The 22,639-nt window shown below is 40.5% G+C and overlaps 2 protein-coding genes across 2 annotated transcripts in view; both read right to left on the bottom strand.

The window, feature by feature from the left end:
• Positions 1-17,776, bottom strand: part of LOC114563131 (nuclear factor 7, ovary) — a 28,245-nt gene extending 10,469 nt beyond the window's left edge. The window contains exons 1-5 of the mRNA XM_028589940.1: positions 17,543-17,776; positions 7,461-8,034; positions 6,229-6,417; positions 4,719-4,899; positions 4,500-4,595 (exon numbers count right to left, since the gene is read on the bottom strand). Coding sequence (XP_028445741.1) covers positions 4,500-4,595; positions 4,719-4,899; positions 6,229-6,417; positions 7,461-8,023 — 1,029 coding nt within the window. The 5' untranslated portion in view covers positions 8,024-8,034; positions 17,543-17,776. The remainder of the gene's footprint in view (positions 1-4,499; positions 4,596-4,718; positions 4,900-6,228; positions 6,418-7,460; positions 8,035-17,542) is intronic.
• A 2,328-nt stretch (positions 17,777-20,104) lies between these two features.
• LOC114563123 (zinc finger protein 638) overlaps positions 20,105-22,639 on the bottom strand; it is a 38,128-nt gene continuing 35,593 nt past the window's right edge. The window contains exons 25-27 of the mRNA XM_028589930.1: positions 21,666-21,788; positions 21,391-21,512; positions 20,105-20,387 (exon numbers count right to left, since the gene is read on the bottom strand). Coding sequence (XP_028445731.1) covers positions 20,337-20,387; positions 21,391-21,512; positions 21,666-21,788 — 296 coding nt within the window. The 3' untranslated portion in view covers positions 20,105-20,336. The remainder of the gene's footprint in view (positions 20,388-21,390; positions 21,513-21,665; positions 21,789-22,639) is intronic.

Raw genomic sequence — 22,639 nt, 5'->3', positions numbered from 1 at the left:
GTACAAATGGCAGTATCTGTGCAATCAGCCGAACCACCAAAACCTGCTTTACCACTTGGCGAAGCCAATGTCGAAAAAATGTGCACACAAAAGATGCAAGATGGGGAAAGGTGATAGTTTGTTCAGTTTGAACTATTTAAAGACTTAGAGACTTAAATCCTGTTGGGAGGCTGGTAATATACACATGTAGCACTTTCAACTTTCATTTAGCCATTTCTCGCAGTCTTTGGGCTTTCAGGACAACCTGGGCTATCAGGATATGTATGCTTCAGGAATTGTTAAATGACTATAAAACAAAACTAAAACTAAACAGAAATTCAATCTCACCGAAAGGTATGGAAATCACACAGAAAACAGACGTTTGGCTTTTAAAAACTGTTGCAATCAAGGGAAAATAAACACTATTATACACTATATATGGAAGAGACTGATATTACCTAAAACTTGGTATGACAACAGACGTATACTTATTTTAAGCTATCCATGACAATGTTTCCTCTAAGATTTCTTTCAGCAGTGGGGGCAGCCTTGCTGTGTACATTTGATTTTTCTTGGCTTTTGGAAAAATAACTCCAAGGCTCGGTTATAGGGGAATACAGAAAGAGGTGTCCCATTAATGCTGAGTAGCATACATGCTGCTAGATGGTCCCCTGTGGCCTGGTCCTTAACACTAGAACGGCCAGGACGGTCATTTTGACTGTTTTGAATTTATATGTGTAATAACTTTTTTTGGCCATACACGGTGATATTGACCGCTCGGATTTTCGCAGTTTTGTTTTTAATCTTTTGCGTGGTTGAAGATGCATCTTGGTTGCTTAGTAATAATCATAGTCTCTGTCAGAGAAACTTAGCCGTCTCGAGTAACAAGTGTGGGCATCACCGATGGGCCGAAGGCAAAGCCAGAGTCGGTAACCCGGGCTACGGCGTGGGTGGACTCTGTTCTGAATCAGTAGAACAGCACCGGGCGCTCGCTCTGTGAAAGGCGCCGTAGGCCTACACGTAGCCTAGATGGCCGGTAGCTGTCTACGTGTTCATATAACTTTATACATGCTACAACTGGCTGGAATCATTACACACATCCTCTCCAAGGAGTGCACCAGCTGTAAAATGTCCCGGAGGAAGTTCATGCAGCACCTGGCCGAGGAGCTGAGAGCCGAGTTCATGGAGGAAAAAAAGGGAAGCGGCGCACCACAGCAGACACCAAAACGGAGGCAGTGGTTAGGTTATAAATGTTCAAATAACATACTTTTAATTGTTATTTGACTGTGAATTATGTTGAATGAATTTCCCCAAATATGTTTTGGGACATGAATGTATGAAATAATCACGGTTTAGCCTACTATGCCATGATATGATATCAAGGGCGTTGTATTGAATCAACCACGTGCAATTTAGCTAGCAGGTGAAGGTGAAACTAAAAATGTGCAAGCACTATAGACTAATACAGGCTTAAATGAACTGACAATATAAGTTAAGCTATATGACTTACAGTTCTCAAGGATGCACACATGCCATCTCAACCGGGTCCTCCGGACAGCCTGTCTCTTTTTTCTTTCTCCCTTTTCTCTGAGTGGCTCGTGTGCCCACTCACGTAGTGAAGTGCGTGTCTTCGCTATTCTCCGACTCTCTAACAATCACTGCTGATAGATGGCTTTTTGTACATTTCTGATACCGTGGTGGGAGAAATCTAACCGTGGCGGACCGCCACTTGCCAATCAGTATAGAGGAAACACTGCATTTCTTTTAATTCATTTTGTTATTTTTTAGACCTGAGGTAGAAAGCTTTTTGTTATGGTGATTAACTGATAAATACTTAAAGGTCCCATGGCATGAAAATTTCATTTTATGAGGTGTGTTCCCCCAGCCTGCCTATGGTCCCCCAGTGGCTAGAAATGGTGATAGGTGTAAACCGAGCCCTGGGTATCCTGCTGGAATCTTCTCCTTATGAGGTCATAAGGAGCAAGGTTACCTCCCCTTTCTCTGCTTTGCCCGCCCAGAGAATTTGGCCCACCCCTGAGAGAGAGAGACATCATGGCTTTCAAATGAGCAAAGTGGCAGTTGGTCAAGTCCCAAGTCCACCTGATAGTTATGATGTTAATGTGGACATAAACCACTTCTGGTACGCTGTGGCCACAGAAATAATCAGTCAGGGATTAATTCCATGTAAGTCTTGTCAAAAGACAGAACAGCTTAAGAACAGTTGGAGAGAGAGTAAAGTATATTAATACGTGTTTAATGTTGTGATAATAATAGCTAATACTCATATTTGTTCACAAAGATGGTCAGAAGAACCCTTTTGATGTGCCCCCGAGCTATCATCACTGGGCCCTCTGGATTGGCCCACACACCTGGAGGTCAAATTCTGTGTTTAACACAGAATTTGAAAATATGCAAAGCCCCAAAACGGCAAATGATGGGGATGATAATCTTAATGACGATGAAAAAATGAATGAGGAGCGCCTTATGGATGAGCTTGTGAACTTGAAGGTGAATTAGTTAATAAAATAGGCAAAATCCACTTCTTTGTGCTAAAAAATATATGTCTGCTATATTAACAATATCAATTTCTTTTATTTTTTTTTAAATTGTATCTTTTGGGATGGGCAAGTAAACACACCAGCATAGCAACATTAGTAGAAATAAAAACACATGCCCTTCCTGTTTTGTTTATTTTGAGTCCAGAAAAAGTGCATCACCAGTCATCCAGGCATGCGGGACCAAATGAAGTATTGTCATGGATCGTGGATCAGATTACGTTCATCCTTTGTATTGCCCACTCTCCTCTATTAACTTAAACTTCACAGCAACTGTAATAGAATAACATCAGTAGGTACTCATTATCCTCTTAAGGACAGTACTGACAATTATCCCGGGATAAACAGAGCCAGATGAGGTTCACATGTTCATTTAGAGAGAACTCTGATACAACTTAATTATAGATAGAACAGGATACATGAAACTATGTACAGGAACCAGGGTGTCCGCCTGCTGCTGCTGTCAGAGAAATAATCATCAATAACCAGTCAGAAATAAAATAAGTAAATTACAAAACAATATTACCAGTGTGATCAAATAAAGTCTGTTCTCGTGGGGGCTATGAGTGAAATCCAGTTGTTCCAAATTTGGTAAAATTTGTCCTTTTGGATTATAATTGATAGGTCCATTTGTCCATCCTAAATATCTCTAGAGTAATTCCAATCCAATCTACCAGGGTAGGCGGAATCAGGCATAACTATCTCCTTGTAATTGTTTTCTTACTTGCCACCAAGAGTAATTGCAGCAGCTTTATCTCACTCCAATGTTCCAAAAAAGAGACAAGACCCAGGTACATAACATCAAAACTCAGAGGTATTTGAGTGTTAAAGACCGTGTTTATGATAATGGTTAGCAACAATCGAGCCACATTGTCTCCAGCATCTCCTGATACGGTGTCTTGAAATATCTAATAATAATCTTCCAGCTCATGGAGTTGGATGTTGTCCACTGGAAGGACCAGGTATTGCCCCAACAACAAACATACATATAAATAGTAACAAGGAGTAAATACATCTGATATAATAATACAATTTCACTACCTACACTGATGACAAAAAGCTTCCTTTTTTATTAGGGGAAGATAAAAACACAGCATGGCTAGAGAAAGAGAGAGATACCATTTTAGTGTATATCACCACAGTCAGCATTTATAATGACGGCAGTGTTGTCTCGTCTCCTATGATCGTTTAGTGAATTTAACACTGGTGGCTTGACAGTTAACAGTTAAATGTGAAGTATGGATTTGATACAGGTTTGTTTATAATATTATAAGTTAGCAAAAGAATTAACCGGAGCCAGGGTGAGTCTGATGAAAACTGCTTTGTCTGTCCGGCGCCGAGATTTTCTCGCATCGCACAGCGCTGTGTTGGAATAAGCTCCGAGATTAGGTTATGTTCTGGCTCTGTTTAGAAGTGGTGAATGTACAGCTCATAGCAACTTAATACAATATAGTGTCTGGCTTTTGTTTGATATTTAGTGTTTGCAAATGGCTTGAGTTTCCTCTTAGTGAAATAATAGACATGGAAAAGCCAGCATTACGTAGCGCCTTTTTTTCCCCAACCTTATTCAACACAACAGTTGCAATAAAAAAAATAAAAAAACGTATAACACTTATAACTAAATAAATAATAAAAAACAATTTTGCGGCCACTCAATGTGCAATGTTATTCCACCAGCCTCTTCCATGTCTATTTTTTTACGGAGCAGCAGGGCGTTCAACAGGCCGGGCAGGGAGTGGATGGACTAGAGCATCTGCTCATTTTCAAAATAAAGTAGAGTAATAAATAGAGTCCTGATTGTATTTCACTACACTATTTTTGATGCATGGCGGACGACGGAACAAAACCACCACACAGCTAATAATGTGGCCATCTGGGCCAGGCTTTAGACTGCTATGTGTCCACAGTTTTAAACCAGGACTGAACAGGAAAAAGGATCCCTCTTGGTACAGACTGAGAACTCACCTTTATCTCTCGTAAGGAGTTTTGTATTTCTTCTACTTTCCTCTCTCGCTCACAGATGAGATCCTTCAGCTCCACCTCTGCAAGACCTAACTGGGACTAGAGAAGACAGACAACACTAACTGTTTCTATAACTAATAACCCGCCTTATCCTAACCCAACCCACAAATGGATTGCCCCTTGGACTATACATCTTGCTATGCAAGAGCATGCGTCAGGTACCTTCTTGATGTGCCACTCTCTCTGAGCAGGGATGACGCTGTGTCCTCGGTGCTCTGCTGTCTCCATACAGATGCAGCAGACACAGGTGTTGTCAGTACGACAGAAGAACTCGAGACCTCTCAGGTGGACAGGACACAGAGGCAGATTGGGTGAAGAGTCACCGGGCCCGCTCAGAGTGTACCTGTTGTAATATTAAAATAAAATCCTGAAAAATGAATCAGCCACTATTTTGATAATCAAATAATAATTTCAAGCAGGTTTTTTTAGCAAGTTAAGTCAATTCTACTGCTACACTCACATGACATATACTCTTCTCAATGCAAATATCTAACCCACCCTTTTAATCGGGTGGCGTATTTAAGCTGTCAATGCTCTGCTCAGTCTTTTACTGCATGCCTGCTGCCATGCCGCTCACCCAAAAGATATATGCTGCTGCTTTCCGCCATCGCTGCTATACAGTATTAACCTTATTATGTCGCTTCAGGGGGTTTCAGGAGTACTGAAACTCTATTTCTCAATTTATGAATTCATAATTATAGATTTATTTTATTTTAAGGCACTGTAGCTCTAGGCTGGATTAAAAAGCTTCTGGAAGGCCAAATATCAGCTGCTTGTACTCTGGATCTTTCGGTCAAGAATACAATTCTTTCAGTCTCTAGCCAAAGCTCAAAGGCCATAGGTGAGAGTTGATCAACTGGTAATTTGAAAGCTTTGCCTTTTGGCTCAGCTCCCTCTTCACCATGACAGACCAGCACAACCCCCACTTTATTGTTGACGTGGCACCAAACTGTCTGCCCATCTTATGCTACGTTTTACCCTTACTCGTGAACAAGACCCCAAGATACTTGAACCTCATTTGCTTGGAACAGCAACTCACTCCCAAGCCAGAGGGAACAATCCACCGTTCTTGGCTGAAACAATTGCCCCAGACTTGGAGGTCTTAACTCTCATCCCGTCTGCTTCCCACTACTCAACTGCAAAAAAAAAGTGTGAGAAAACCACATCATCTGCAAAGAGCAGAGAAGCAATTCTGAGGGGCCCAAACCAGACACTCTCCTCCAGGCTGTGCCATGATATCCTGTTTATTCATATCACAAACAGAATTGTAACAAAGGACAACCCTGGCAGACACCCACTTGGGTTGTGGTTGTGTTAAGAATACAAACACACTCTCACTCCAGTTGGCTCATATCAACGGCCCCCTGTATCTCATACTCATCAAACTATGACCATGACCCCCCAATAACCCTGCAATGGTAAAGAGCTGGTCCACTGTTCTACAACCAGGAAGAAATCTGAATTGCTCCTCCTGGATCTCAGGTTCGACAATCAGTCAGAGCCTTCTTTCCAACACCCTGGCATAAGCTTTCCCACGGAGTCTGAGCAGTGTGATAATTGGAGTACACTCTGTGCTCCCCCCTTTTTAAAAATGGGAACCACCATGCCATTCTGCTGGCACTGTCCGCGACCTACAGTACACATGACACTATAGAGGCGTGTCAGCAAAGACATCCTAACAATGTCCAGAGCCTTCAACATCTCAGGGGTAATCTCATCCACACCTGGCACCTTGCTGCTGAACAGCTTCTTAACTACCTCAGAGACTTCTGCCATGGATATAGATGAGGCTTCTCCCCACTCTACCTCCTCCACAGAGGACATGTTGGTCGGGTTAAGGAGGTCCTCAAAGATGCTCTCTCTACGGCTCAACCATATCCCCAGTCTGGGTGAACTAAGTCCTGCTTTCCCTTCCTGAGTTGTCTAACAGTCGGGTCCCCGAGGTCCAAAAAACTGCCTCGGAACACACTGAGGCGACACCGACTTGAGAAACGTAATACGTCTCCATAGCAGCAGGCGGCGCTACTCTGTATTGTTGCCCAAGAAGTGAAAACCGGCAGCTGATTGGACGAACGCGTCACATGGGTTTGTTTTCTCCAGAAATTCAAAGCCAGACTGTCATGGCGGCTCGTTCAGAATACGATCTCATATTGTACTAAAATAGTTCACTGAAACATGTTTCTGAAAACATTTTAAGCGAGAAATAGGCCGTGCAGCTGCTGAATCTGTCTTCATTTCAGCTCAACAAAGGTCAGTTTAAAAGATTTTTGTCAGATTTTGAGACTTGCTCATTCTGCTTGCCATTTCCGGGTGAGTCCCGACTGCCCTGCCGCCGACTGAACATGTCAGGTCGGCCAAAATGAATGCCGACAGCCCCCCAGACGGACGACGGCACGGGACACACCGAACAGATTCGAGTCACTGACCTCGCCAGACTGTTCCACGGACGAGTAAAAAATGTAGGTGACCTTTAAAGACCATATGTGAAGGATTTGAAAGTATCTAATTTTAATGACTCTAGTGCCACCCTCATAACAAACGTTAGCCCCATTGGTAAGGTAAGGTTAAAAAATTGGGAAATAATCCGTCCAACCTATGCAGTTATTACAAGTTACTAGAGGTTCCTTAGGTAATACTAGTCTAGTGCAAAAAGGGCTTATGATGTTGGTTCTGTCAGGCAATACTGGCAAGTCTTGCTCCCACATTCCTCTTTTCTTTGTCTTAGCATGTCTCCTTGTTATTTGGCCCACCTAACATCATACCATAAATGTGTCAGTTTAAAGTGTGGTTCATTTATGTCATTATTATGCTACATTTACTCACTCCCATTATTTTTTCATAATATCCTTGTTCTGTGGAGAGTTAAACCCATTTTAATGTAGCCTAAGGAATGTAGTTTGGCACCTGCGGGGACGTGAGTAGGGTGGAGGCGGTTCATGGTGCTCATTGCTCTGAGCATGGACGGACGTCTGAGCATTGACTGGACTGGGGCTTTGGGGGTGGGGGTCATTGAGATAGGGCAGGGTGGTCTCAGGTATCCCGGAAGTTGACAGCCGCTGAAAACGAGTCATCATCTCAGCAAAGATGGTCTCCGGCATCTCCCCCAGCCTCTGTGGTGGAGACAGGGCCAGGCGATGATGATTTTTTTTTGAGTTTGTAACATCCACTCGTCCTCCACCTCTTTCATCTATTGGTACTCCAGTGTTGGCCATCTGCTTGAACTGTTCAGTAATTTCCTTCAGGGTTCGGTTGATTTGGAGCTCTGGTCGCTTTCCGAAGGACTCCTTGCAGAGGGGACACTCATAAACAAAGGTGCCCTTTCCTCCTCCATCCCAGTAGGAGGAGATGCAGGCCTGGCAGAAGCTGTGGCCACATGGTGTTGACACTGGGTTGTTGAACACGTCCAGACAGATCGAGCAGGTGAACTGGTCTTCAGACAGAAAGGCTACAGGCAGCGCCATAGCCATTCAATGATAAGCTGTGTGAGAGATAGTGTTGGCATTAGAAAGAAATATGTAATTCAGGATATATATACCAATTACTATCCTATGCTCATATACGATTTGGTAATATTTTAATTGAGTGACAGCCTTAGAAAGAGGACATCAATCATCAAACTTCTCTGTAAAAAATCTTGCCACACATATTTGAATGAACCTTATTTGTTGATTCACAGTGGTGCAACTTATAGAATAGGTTATATAACTTATATAATAACTTGATATGGATGTGACTGTATCTGATTACTTAACTCATTATTAGAGTTTTAGCATGTGCACCAGATAGATATATGAAGTGTAGGAATGAAATGGTTTAGGTACTAATCCTACATTACATATTGGGTAAGAAAGATGAGTGGTATTTGAGACTCGATGTACGCCGGTGGTAACTCAATTCATATCGACAGTACACGCAAATCACAGAACACGCGTGCGTTAATCGCGTGTCAAAAAATGAATGAAAAGGAATTTATGGCGTTAGGATTATGTCATATCTCGCAGTCATAGCATATCATTTCACATGCACAGATATTACTCTTTGCGCACCAATCCAACACTTAAGAGTTGTACAGGCAGCTGCGAGCTTGAAACAAAACAACCTGACACATGATAAAATAACCAGAAAATTCAAATTTTTTGGAATTCATATGTTTATTAAACCTTATTACAAAATTCAACATTTTTTTTTTGCCATATGATTTTGTTTATGATATATTTTTTGTATCATGTTTGATACATTGGGCGTTTTGGGCAACGTTTTACTCACAACAATGTTCATTTTAGGTACAAAAATTTGTTGTTTTTGGGACCTCAACTTCCATGCTTTTATGGGCTACACTTTCATCTGGATAGTCTTCCTCATCACTGCTATCTGAACTTCCATTATCATGCATAACCTTAGGAGTCCATTCCTCCTCCTCCTCATCATCTTCCCCTAACTGCTCCATGTCACTTGATTTGCCATGTACTATCATGCTAATGACATTTTTAATATACTTCTTCTTCCTCTAGTCTTTTTCACATCTAAAAATACACAAATTGGTCGATATAGTATAGCGATTATGTTATTGTTATTTTGAAAATACCCAAAATGTATTTTAAGATGGCATTTTAGTCATTAATTACATTAATTAAATCATCAAAATAGTGTGTGTTTGTATAGTGGTAGGCATTATGTAGATTACATTACAAAAATGTGACTTGAAAGTTCAGGGATAAAGAACCTTAAATCCCTGCAGTATCAAATTTGATACACACATTTTTAACACGATTTAACTATAATATAAATAATAAATTTTTAGGTAATTATGCATTGTTTCAATAAAGAAGATATTTATTTAAAAAAATAGTTATAACATAAATGTTATTCTTACCATAACTATATGAAAATTAGCAACTTGTTCCCTGCCAAAAGTGTGTGGAGGATTTAATGACAGCAGCCATTTTGAAAAGGTAAAAAGAAATACCTTCCAATGCTTGTAGTGGCATGATACTCCACTAGAGGGCAGAATACATGTATCAGATTAGATACAACAGGTGTTTAAGGAAATTATTGATCAACTTGATGAGATAGAGGTTTCAAAAACTTGCGTAGCAAATATGATACAAATGGTTTTACAGGGCTAGGGAAATGGAAAGAATGGCACGCGTACAGAGACGCCCCAACACGCGTGCGAGTGTCTGCTTTGCGTGCGCTTTTGGGGCGGAAACCAAGGGAGGTACTGGCCATCTTATGATTCGTCACCAAAATGTCAAAAGTCGGTTTCATTCGGGCGAGCAGAAATAAACTTTGAGAGGAGAGTTTACCTGTTTTATACACACAGGTGCCATTCTTTCTCTCTCCCATGTTTTGTTTCACACTCATAGCTGTCTGTACAACTGCCTGTGTGAAATGATACAATTTGCTCGTGAGCATGTTTTATTGCGATCGCGAGATATGAAATAAAGCTGACGCCATAGAATTTGTGTAACTCGTTATTACCGCGTTCATTTTGACAGCCCTACTTTTTTCCCCCAATACCTTGAACAGGAAAGTTTAGAGATATCATCCAGCTATGGAGCTGCTAAATGTTCTTTTTTCTGACTTCAAAGTGCTCATATTATGCTCATTTTCAGGTTCATAATTGTATTTAGAGGTTGCACCAGAAAAGGTAACATTAATTTTCAAAAAAAACATTTTTGTTGTACTTCAAATTGCTGACGCTCCTCTTTTCACCCTGTGTGTTGAGCTTTCCGTTTTAGCTACAGAGTGAGGCATTGCACTTTTGTACCATCTTTGTTGTGAGTCGCACATGCGCAGTACCTAGGTAAGGACTACTAGCCAGTCAGAAGCAGAGTATGAGGGCGTGCCATGCTAGCAGCTAGGTGAGCATTATAACGTATGTTACAAAGTGACCACGTTTGTCTCTGAAGTAAAGGCTGGACTACAATAGAGCTGTTTGGAGCAGTTTGTGAACATTGGGCCTCATTCACCAATATCTTCCTAAGTTTTCTCTTAAATATGTTCTTAAGAAGGTTCCTAAGAAAAGTCTACGCCGGATTCATGACGTGTTCTTAAACAGCAGATTTGTTCGCACCTGTGTTCTTAGGATTGATGAATCCCACGTCTTCGTAACTGAAAGCGCGTGCCAGTTGTTCCTAATTAGCATAAGAAAACGCCCCGCAAATTCCCATATAAGGACATGACACTTCCTGTGCACCTCCTGGGAGACAGGTTTTCGGAGATTGTCGGAGCCGTGGTGGAGGAAGTACTGAATCTCAGTACTTAAATAAAAGTACAAATAACAAGAGACATATTTACTTTAGTAAAAGTAGAAGATGTCCACTACCACAAACAAGGCCTGGCTTCTAAAAAAAGTTCCAATCCTAACCATGAAACGGAAATGTGTTGTTAGAATTGGAATGCAGTTGGTTTTATTCATGGATGTATTTTATTTTCTTTAACCATGCAAGTAAGCAAATAAAGTGTGTGAAGCAGCGGAAATGGGGAGATGTGAAGAGGTCCAGCCAAATAAATAAGATATGAACGCGTCTTACGCAGCCTGGCGGAGGAGTAAACAACGCTGTGGTGAGAAATAGATATAGCTACTTTGATTTAAAAACGGGAATAATAAAAACAAACGTTTTCATTTTCACTTTTACCGGAGGCTGTATTACCGAGGGTCAGCGGCGCTGCGCCCAAGCTCTGCAGCACCGGAGCCGGCTTGGATCAGCGGTGCCCCATATATACAGTATCTACGGTAACCCATATATACAGTATCTACGGCAACCCATATAAACAGTATCTACGGTAACCCATATATACAGTATCTACGGCAACCCATATATACAGTATCTACGGCAACCCATATATACAGTATCTACGGCAACCCATATATACAGTATCTACGGCAACCAAACTTTACTGGTGAGAAAAACGTGTGACGGTCAGAAAGACGTTTTGGCGGGGGGACACTGATCAGAAAATGTAACGGAACATTGTAGAAATGTAGTGGAGTAGAAAGTAGAGATAATTGCTGCAAAATGTAACAAAGTAAAAGTCAAAAGTAGGCTATGCACTATTGAGTCTACTTAAGTAAAGTACAGATACGTGAAAAATGTACTGAAGTACAGTTAGGACGAATTTGTACTTTGTTACATTTCACCACTGCATTTTGGCCCTATAAATAGTGATCAATCACCAAATAATACAGGATTCAATCAGTTTAATTGCTGATGTAAATTGCAGTGTTAGTGGTTTTTTTGCATACTATATTTTTTTCAACAAATGATCAGAAATACATTACAGTACAATACTATCATTGGAAACGACTGTAGAATTAAATAAAATGCAGTAAGCAATCATTTGGAGCAAATTGTCATCACTCAAACGTGCATAAGAGTGCTTTTCAGTGTTCGTAGATTTTGTTCTTAGCTAAGAACAAATCCAAGTTAAGAAAACATTAGTGAATGCCTTTGGACTTTTTCACTTTGTAAACTTATGTGTGTGTGTGTGTGTGTGTGTGTGTGTGTGTATATATATATATATATATATATATATATATATATATATATATATATATATATATATATATATATATATATATATATAAATAAAAGACACAATTAAGACAGATTAGTCCTTCCTAACACTCAACCTAATCCTTAATTTGAACCAGATGCCTAACTCCAAACAAATCCTGCTTCTAACCTGATCAATCATAAAATGCTTCAATATTTGGAGTGAGTGTTGTAGCACTGTTCGAAACATTGTACTCGTGTAGGTATTCGGGTAGTACGTAAGTCTTTGTAAATTAGTGTGTTGCTCCTGCACTGACACACCGACACTAACATTCACAGTAACACAATACAAGGGAGTAGTTTCACAAGATCAGGAAATTCAGGTTTGGTTGGAACACTCGTCGGTCATCGTTAAATGTTAAATATGTCAACAAACTCTCAACCTGCAAGTCATCCACATTTCCTCTTCTCTTTGTTCTGCGATCAGAAATATTAGCTAGGTACCAGACTACTTACCAGACCCAAACCGGCAATGAATGTGGTGTGTGTGTGCGTGGTAACACCACATTGTGGTGTGTGCTAACCCTAATCCTAACAGTGTGTGTATCAAAGCCTGACATAACTTCTTCCTCTGTGCGATAAAGCTCCAACGTTCTCAATGTGTTTTTGTATCTTAAGATTGGTGTGGCTGTGTATCAACCACAAGATTGGTGGTTCAATCCCAGGCTCCTCCAGTCACGTGTCAAAGTGTCATTGAGCAAAACGCTTAACCCGAAGTTGCTCCCTCGCTGTATGTGTCCACTGCTTCTAATGCTTAGGATGGGTTAATGCAGAGATTTAATTTCACTACATTGTACTGTACAATTGTATGTGACGCATTGTAAAGTTCCATTTTCTTTTTAACCATTACCCAAATTGAATCCTGTTTGGAATTGAAGAATGAATGTAGCCCACGTGCAGCTTTCTATTCCTGATAAAAGACTACAACTCCACACAGAGCAGCTGCAGTACAGGTAGTGCCAGTTTCCTGTTAGTGAACCATAGGCAAGGGGTTTAGCTATGCAGTAAACACCCTAAGAGTAATAATCATAGTTGGATAAGAGAAGAAATTAGGTTTGATTGTTTGTTTCTCTGAAGGTCTTTACAGTTTTGGAGCCACATGTGACAATGCTTGAGATCAAGATTTCATTGATACGGGTTCTATAATCTGATTAGCAGCATCGTCACCAGGATGCAAATTCTTACATTTCTACCCCTGGGTAGAAATAAGTAAACATGGTAAACCATCCAGAGGTTTACCTTTGTAGGCTGGGGTTAAAGTGGGATCCGTTTCTTACTACATTAAAATCTCTATCCACTACACGGCACTTAAAGAAAACTCACTTTTAATGTTAGTTCACCTGTTACTCTCATTATTTCCTTCTTCCAAAACAGTGGTGAGGAACACCAGGAGCAATTGCCAGGAGTTGAGTTCTCATTCAAGCAAAATTGTGACTGGTGTGTTAACTGCATGCCAAATAAATCAGGGCACACAAGGCCAAATTGCCTCCTAATCTACCATATGACCGGTTGCTGACAAGTATTTATTATTGTTTTTCACTTAGTATATTGTTTTTTTCTTGTAAGGTGACCGTGAGTCATTTCATCTTCTTAAAATTGTATGTTGTCTCATATGAGTTAATTATCTTACATTGATTTTAAAACCTCATCAGACACTCATTATATTAGGTAAAGCTGGTTTTAAAGGGTAACTACAGTTTTTTTTCAACCCTATTTCCCTAGATTAACATTCTAAGTGTCTGACAACATTATGGAAAGGATTTCTAAGGAGGTCGACCTTTCTGTTAAAGAGTAAGATGCCTTTTTTTAAACATAAAAATAAATTGCTCTCGCTAAACCCACCAGACTCCATGTAAATAAACCGTAATCATATCAATTTGCAACTCATGCTCTCTATCTCCCACCTGCAGCTCCAGTATGCACAGACGCAGGGAGCACCATGTTGTTGTGCTGCAGTGACCATTCTGAAATCCTCGCACAGCCCGCGGTCAACACATGGTAAATGCGTGGTATGGTAAAACGTGTGCATTCTTAACACTCAGGGTTTTACTGCATAGAGGTTTTAGCCAATGCCAAAGAATAATCATCAGCGGCAAAACATATTCAACTTTAGTAGTCAAGTTCCCTTTAATCCAGAACTGCTATGTTTTACACATACGGCTAGTGCAACGCTGCATGTATTTTCAGTTTTACTCATAGACCGTATATATAACTATGGACAGAGTGTCCCTGGCGTCACCCATTGATTTCTGAAAATCAAAGTGGGGGCGGCTCCCACCGTCGCTATATTGACAGTGGTTGTGTCAGTATATATTATGGCATGCAGTTCAGGAAATGATTGTACATATATACAAAATGTAGAATCTGAATATATGGAATGAAAGTCTGAATATATGGAATAAAATTCTGAATATATGGAATGAAACTTTGAGAATATTGAATGAAATCTGACATTAGGTAAAAGGTACTTTATTGTCACATACATGTAGCGAAATTCATTCTTTGCATTTAACCCATCCCTCAAGGGAGCAGTGGGCAGCCATTTACAGCACCCGGGGACCAACTCCAGATCTGAGCCAGTGCCTTGATCAAGGCCACTGACTGGAGAACCTAGTACAGGTCTTTTTTGATGGTGGGGGAAAATCAGAGCAAACTCCACACAGAAAGGCCTAGAAAGACCTGGATTCGAAGCCAGAACCTTGTTGCTGTGAGGCCACAGTGCTAACCATTGGGCCACCATGCTGCCCATGCTGACATAATAAAATATGGGGTATACTTGGCGCAGCCGACCTGTCGAGCGCCAGTGTGACGTCATGGGAGCGCCATAACGGTTTATACTCGGGCGTGGTGGTTGCAACACTAGTTGCAGTCTTCTCCTGAACAGAGGTGGCACTAATGAGGAAAGGCTACCGACTTTGCTATTTCTACGGACTAGAAGAAGAACAACAAAAAGGTAAACAACTGGCAGCAGCATTGACATCAATGCTTCGATTTGATTGGATGACCTACTTGGAGACCTACTTACAGAACTCATCTTAACCCAGTAAGTTTATAAGAGAGACTTGCAGTCACTCAGAGTCCTGGCATCCAGTTACCCTCAAGCTCCTTCATGCTTCCTGCTTCCGCTTTGTTGCACGCTGCTGAAAAACCTCTGGTCGCGCACTCTAAATCCTGGCGCGCCAGCGAGATCTAGGTCATTCTGACGTCACGTTGGCGTGCGTCAGCTCGGCCACGGCGACTGTGAAACGGCCTTAAGGCTCTGGCTCCATCTTGATAAGCAGGAACTGTCTGGCCTGTGAGGTCCAATATATTCTTATTGTCTTCCACAATAAAACAGTGAATACATTTCTTCATCTGTAGAGGTTTATCCACAATTAATATATTAAATATTAATAAAGAAGTAAAACAATGTGCTTGTTGTTTATTATGAACTTTTGTAACTAACAATCAGTTTACAATTTTCTAGTTCGGAAAATAAATCAGAAAGATCAAATGAATCATTTTTCTATGCCAAGGTAATTAGGTAAGCAAGGAAGTATAAATATAGGGGGCAGTGGTGATTTTAGACCCTTTTTAGGTGGGCTCAAGCTATTAAGTGGCCATTACGCTAGCTAGCGAGAGGCAAAGTGTGTGTATAATGCTCAAAGTGCAGGGCGGAGACTAAACAAACTTCTGGCCCGACACTTGTGGGAACTCAGAATTGAAGTATGTTCCGCACGCAAAACAAGCCTAATAACTTCTGTTAGAGATTGCATTCGGTGTACATTAGCATCGTTCCGAAAGTCCAGTACCGAAATGGTCCAGTACGAATACATGTACCGTTACGCTCCTACGCCTAACATTGCATTTGTGACCTGTAATTATAATTAATTAGTTACTGTCGCTTCAGGTCCAAATTACTGTCTGCCTCTTGACGTTACACTCTTTCCATGAGGCAGTTTCTTTTTGCTTCAAAGCGATCTCTCATGTTTTTCCACACTCTCCAGCAAAAGGCTTCTTCTTTTTCCAGCGTGGTGTCTCTCTCTAACCATATTTAAGGCCATCTGACTTCCTGTGGTCTGTATATCAAGAATCCTACAGATGTTTGTACAGGCCAGTCTTCACTTCTTTTCTTTCTAAGCACATAAAGCAAATGCTTTTGTCCAAAGTGAGAATATTCAACCTCTACAGGAACAAGAGATAACGCAATGCCCGTACTGGGTGGAATTTGTGATTTCTACAATCTCCACCCATTACATTTATTTTCACATACACATGTTAACCTTGTGTTGTCCTTCGGGTCACCGGGACCCATTTGACGTTATGTGAAATGACATCACGTAGTACGCGAGGGTCACCGGGGGCACACGGACACACACACGGACACACACACACACACACGGACACACACACACACACACACAGAAGCTCAACGCCAGGCCAATACAAAACGTCAAATAAACTGGACGGGTCCCGGTGACCCGAAGGACAGTACAAGGGTTAACAATCATATACTTAAATAATAATAATAATAATAATAATAATAACTAAAATAATTTTCTAATACTAAAAATTGCGCTCATCTGAAAAGACACCAAACACTGTGGTCAGCTTGAACCTTTTAAAACCTGTGTGTACTCACAAGAACATGCCAATGGACTTTTCTCCTGATAAAGCATTAGGTACCAGTACTTGCATATACTCCGTGGTGGAAGAAGTATTCAGGTCCTTCACTTTAGCAAAAGTACTAATAACACACTGTAAAAATACTCTGTTACAAGTAAGAGTTCTGCATTGAAAAGTTTACTAAATAAAATGTTGTATTATCAGGAAAATGTACTTCAAGTACTAAAAATAAAAGTACTCGATGCAGAAAAATCCTAAAAACTGGAAACAATCTAATCAGTTCTGTCAATCAACTAAGTGTTTCAGCTAATCATATCAGCCGTACTTGTAGGCCTGTACATTGCTGGGTAGTTCAGTTTATAATAAAACATTTTAACTACATGTTTTGTGTGCAAACATCTCAATTTGGAAAGTAACTAGTAACTCAAACTGTTGGATTAATGTAGTGGAGTAAAGAGTACTCTGAGTAGAAGTAGAAAGTGGCATGAAAAGAAAAGACTCCCCCAACATACAAGTGAATCAAAATGTGTACTTAGGTACAGTACTAGAGTAACACTTAGTTACGTTCCACCACTGTACATACTTACAATACTATTGTCTGTGATCTTAACTCACTTTTAGGATAACAGACAGCAGTGTTGAAAACCTTTTTGGTTATTATGAATGTACTACAAACTGCGGTTTATTCGTTTAGCATGGACTAGATACTATCCAGACACTATGAAAGACAACCGATAGACTGAAGAGAATATGGTAAGATACAACATGCAAGACACACCGATCCCACTGATGGGGTTTCTACCCAAATTAAACATGTCTTACCGGTTCTGAGGAGTGAAGTGATTCCAGAGGAGAGATTATTTTGGCAGTAAACAGATGCAGCATATTCCCAAAACTGTCGCACGTCTTTTCTCCTCACATCAATCACTGTCTGTGTGTCAGATGGCAAATTCCTCTCCTTTCTCCTTGCTCCTGTCATTGTGCCGTTGACCCCTCCCCCTGAAAGGTTTATCCAATCCAACCTGCTCAACAGGTGCAGCTGTGCGCTATGCCTTTTTAAAACAATCTCTACTTCTCTCTCTGCCCCTACTTCTCCAGCACACGGACAGTCACCTGCTTTTTTTTTTTTTTTTTTTTTTTTAAAATCACAAAACCAGGCCAAAATGACACAGTAATTGATGCATGTACACAATTTATATGTGAAAGTACGCAATTAAGAGGAGATATCAGAAGTAGGCCAATCAAACTCTTTTATGGGATTTACTTACAAGACATCGAGGGAAATTTTGGTGGGATCTACAGCTAAGAACTACTGGATTTTCTCTGGAAAAGGCAAATTAACTTCTTTTGTAATGGACACAATAGAATGAGATCAGATCAATGGATCTTTTTCACAGCAGACATTTTGACTTGTCATAGTAGGAAAAGCAGAGCTGAAATTGATAATTGATGGCTCAGTTCCATCAAGTGTCCCAGTAAGCTATTTCAGTGAGTCAGCATGCACAATACCAGGGCCTCTCCTAAGTGGAATGCAGCCATCATTAATGGTTTTGAATACACCTGTGCTTTTCCTACCATGACATGTCAACATGTCTGCCATGAAGAAGGTCTACTGACAATGACTGAAGATAGTTGTGAACAAAAAAATGGAGTTAGCCTAAGTTACTCTTTAAATTTAGACATGACATGAGAAAAACAAGACAAAGTTGTGTCGAGGTAAACTCAAGTAAAATGTCAGCGTGAAGAAAAGGAAAATCTAAAGCCAATGGTTACATTACAAGTTCACAACATTTAACTTTACTACAGGTATTTTTTGTCCACCGAAGTCGATTTACGAGTTGTTTTCGGGAGTTATGAACCGGAAGTTGCAAAAAGAACGCCACCGAGGTCGTATATACGACTCGTCAAGTCGTCTGAACTCAGCGGACCCCGAGTTCACTTTCAAAGATGGCTACGTCGTACATCACACGTAGTAAACATTGTGGTTTTCTACAATTTTAAGCACTTTTGTCGTTGTAACCAAATGAAGAAGTCGTACACATAGCGCTGTATACTGCTACCTATAGGCATGTTGCTACAGTCTTATTAGGAGTTAAACATAGTGCTGTATACTGCTACCTATAGACATGTCTCTACAGTCTTATTAGGAGTTAAACATAGTGCTGTATACTACTACCTATAGACATGTCTCTACAGTCTTATTAGGAGTTAAACATAGTGCTGTATACTGCTACCTATAGACATGTCTCTACAGTCTTATTAGGAGTTAAACATAGTGCTGTATACTACTACCTATAGACATGTCTCTACAGTCTTATTAGGAGTTAAACATAGTGCTGTATACTACTACCTATAGACATGTCTCTACAGTCTTATTAGGAGTTAAACATAGTGCTGTATACTACTACCTATAGACATGTCTCTACAGTCTTATTAGGAGTTAAACATAGTGCTGTATACTGCTACCTATAGGCATGTTGCTACAGTCTTATTAGGAGTTAAACATAGTGCTGTATACTGCTACCTATAGACATGTCTCTACAGTCTTATTAGGAGTTAAACATAGTGCTGTATACTACTACCTATAGGCATGTCTCTACAGTCTTATTAGGAGTTAAACATAGTGCTGTATACTACTACCTATAGACATGTCTCTACAGTCTTATTAGGAGTTAAACATAGTGCTGTATACTGCTACCTATAGACATGTCTCTACAGTCTTATTAGGAGTTAAACATAGTGCTGTATACTGCTACCTATAGACATGTCTCTACAGTCTTATTAGGAGTTAAATACCTCCTGATTAGTTATTTTGGAGCTTGTGCAGCTGAAATTGGCTAGAGACGCTCTGTTACTGTATGACAACAACGGCTTTAAGCCGAGTCTTGAGCAGAAAGCAGAGCAGTAGCCCAACGTTAATGTTAATCAAAACGTAATTTTCATGTATCAAACTGTGAAATATATTTGTGTAATATGTCAATAACTGGGTGAATAGAATCCTAAATGTTACTAAAAATGTTACAAAAATCCATCTTTTTTTTGACTCGTATTGTGTGACAAAAAGAACGCAACAACCCCGCGGTTATTCGTTTTCCGACACGGATGTGACGTCTCACTCGAGCTACTAGTCGCGATTACAAGACAAAAAGAACGCACCAAAAGTAGACGGTGAATGAAGTCGGTCAAAATAGCTGCTGATGCCCCAACTGACTAACAATGCAGCATTGTGTGCAGTCAAAACTGCTATAAAAGTGGTGCAGTTCCCGAGCTGAGAAGAACAGATATGTTGAGCAGTGATGCTCAAAGCCTTTTCTTTACGTTGTTTTCCCCATCAAAGCTCTAATCATGCACCAAACTAAATTGGGAATAAGTGATAAAAGACAATTTAGTACAACGTTTTATTGATTGTGCACACTTCTTACTGCCAGCCATCTTCCACTGTACACAGTTTCTACACATATATCTTAATTGTACATGAAAAGTCTAGAGCAGATATCCAATTTAGACAGGACATGAGACTAATCTACACCAATGATAATCTGGACCCTTAGTGAGAAATGAAGAGACAAAAACAGAAGGGGGAATGGTGAATTCAGTCAATACTTGATATCTCTATTCAGATGGGTTCAGGTTTGACAGTCACTGTCTTCGTGGTCTGCAGGTATTTCTAGAAGAAAATAAACAAGAAAACTGGATTAGACCTGAATACTGGCCTTTTTGTGGCCAAATGCATGTATTACAATAGAGAAAATAAAAAAAGTAAAAAGTAAAAAATGGGGAATGCACAATGAGTCATTTGACAGGAAAATATATGAATGAATGATCCTACTTTACAGGCCACCTGAGTTCTGGATAGGGTGGAAAAACTCCAAAAAGCCAGCTCAGGAGCAATGCGGATGGTATAATTAAAAAGCTCACCAGTAGGGATGGGTATCGTTAGAATTGTAATAAAAATAAAATAAAACGGTTCAACAGTTTGACTTTTTTGCAGAAATAAGTCGAATTCTTTCCTGAGTTTTCTGTATACAATAAGGGAGGAAATTGCTACAAATATTTGGTCTGACAACTATAAACAATACAACATTGGTTTTACGTGGATGTCAAAACAGCTCACACCAAGTTCAGCTGAGCAGCTCGTCACTAAAATGATAATAGCTGGACCACCTTTAAGGTCAGCCCACCTTAAGTTAGAGAGCCTGGACCGCTTTAGCTTGTTGCTAACGTCAGGGCTAACCCCCTTAAGTCAGCTGGGGGAACTTTGCTTAGGTCTTGAAGAGCGGTTTCATTTTGTTCACCGACAAATAAACTTCTCTCTCTCTCACCACTTGTTATGTAGCCTAACACATTGTAGTTTAAAAATATTCCCAGCTGTTTAGACCTGGTGGGTACCCAGCGGCGTTACATAAAAACTAATAGCAGTACCGTTTGTCCAGGAGGTTATCAATACTTTGGTACTGACCAGTCTGGAACCAGTACCAGTTAAGTGCCGGTTCTTGATACCCTCCCTTAACACCAGTAACTACACTTTAAAACCTAATGACTACTACTACAGATATTTGGGAAGACTTTGTAGTGAAATGGTTACTAAAAGTCTTCTAAAACATGTTTAGTTTTTTTCCCCAGACACTATCAGAACCTGTTAAGAGGAAAGTGGTGTGTGTGTGTCTTACCTGTAGGTTCTCGTAGTGTTTGAGCGTTTTACAGTGGTTTATCTCTGCCTCTTTGGTTCCGCTGAAGAACCTATTACACACCTTACAGAAGAAACCCGTCTTTGGGACCAAGAACTCCATACCTGTGGAGACACACAAGCCCTCAAGTCAACTTTAGAAGCTGTTGACAACTATTTAATTAGTTAAACATTGTGAACATGCATGTAAAAAGGCAGACGAACACAATAGTGAAAATACAGTGTCAGACATGGTGAGTAAAAAGAGCCGTGTCTTACCAACTGGGCTGCTGGGATCAAAAGGAGGGAGGGAGTCTGTACTCATGGGAGTGGCAGTCTTTAATTTCATCTTCACACTCTCCTCTTCAGCGTTTGTTTGATCTTCAGACCTCTTGCGCTTCACTGTGAAAAACAGAGACCTGGATAAACGTTGTGTACGCACAAAGAGGTTACAAACGGTGGCTTTCAGGCACACAGTGTAACAAATTATTTTGCTGTGTGAATGTGCAGCCCGTCCGCAAAGTCTCGTCTGGCTCTGTAACATGGCGAATTAAAACTGAAAAGTGCAAAAACTCAAAAACAAAATAGTTTACACTCCAGTTACTGTCATACCTCTTATGAAATGGTCTATGAAAAAAAATATTAAAATGATATCCACTGATACACCATGGGCCCTATTTTAACGATATAAGCGCACGGCGTGAAGTGCCTGGCCGGTCTTAAACTAGCAAAGACACTTGCGTCAGGCTTTGTGCTGCCCTGCGCTGGCTGCAAGATGGGGCCCCATAAAAGTTTCATCATTTGTCCCAACCGGCAGCATCAGATGCCGCCCACCAAGAGTCAGGTTCAGAGGTTTCTGCCTGCTAAAAGGAGCAACTACTACCACATAGACAAGACACAATCGTCCCAAATACGATGAGGTAAACTAGGACATTATACATAACAGCATGATGCATTTAATTAACTAGTACAGTGCCTGTTGAAAATGTGCCTGTTTGGAACGGGTCAACTGCTTGGCCTGTGGTATTGCTGCTTGTAGAATTCTTCAAAACCAAATTGTACCCCAAAATTACTTACAGAAGGACCACAAACCACTTAGTATGCGACTCCACTGTACAGCCTACAACGGACTTACCCGACAGAGAATGTTGCAGATTCAGAATGTAATCAAAAAATATCACAATGACAATGTGGAGTAATCAGACATTAGGGTCATGGACTCATGGCAGTGCGCTACCCACCCGGCCGTTATG

This window comes from Perca flavescens, chromosome 2 (genome assembly GCF_004354835.1).
Source record: "Perca flavescens isolate YP-PL-M2 chromosome 2, PFLA_1.0, whole genome shotgun sequence".
NCBI lineage: Eukaryota > Metazoa > Chordata > Actinopteri > Perciformes > Percidae > Perca > Perca flavescens.
This window is presented reverse-complemented; position numbering and strand designations above follow the sequence as displayed.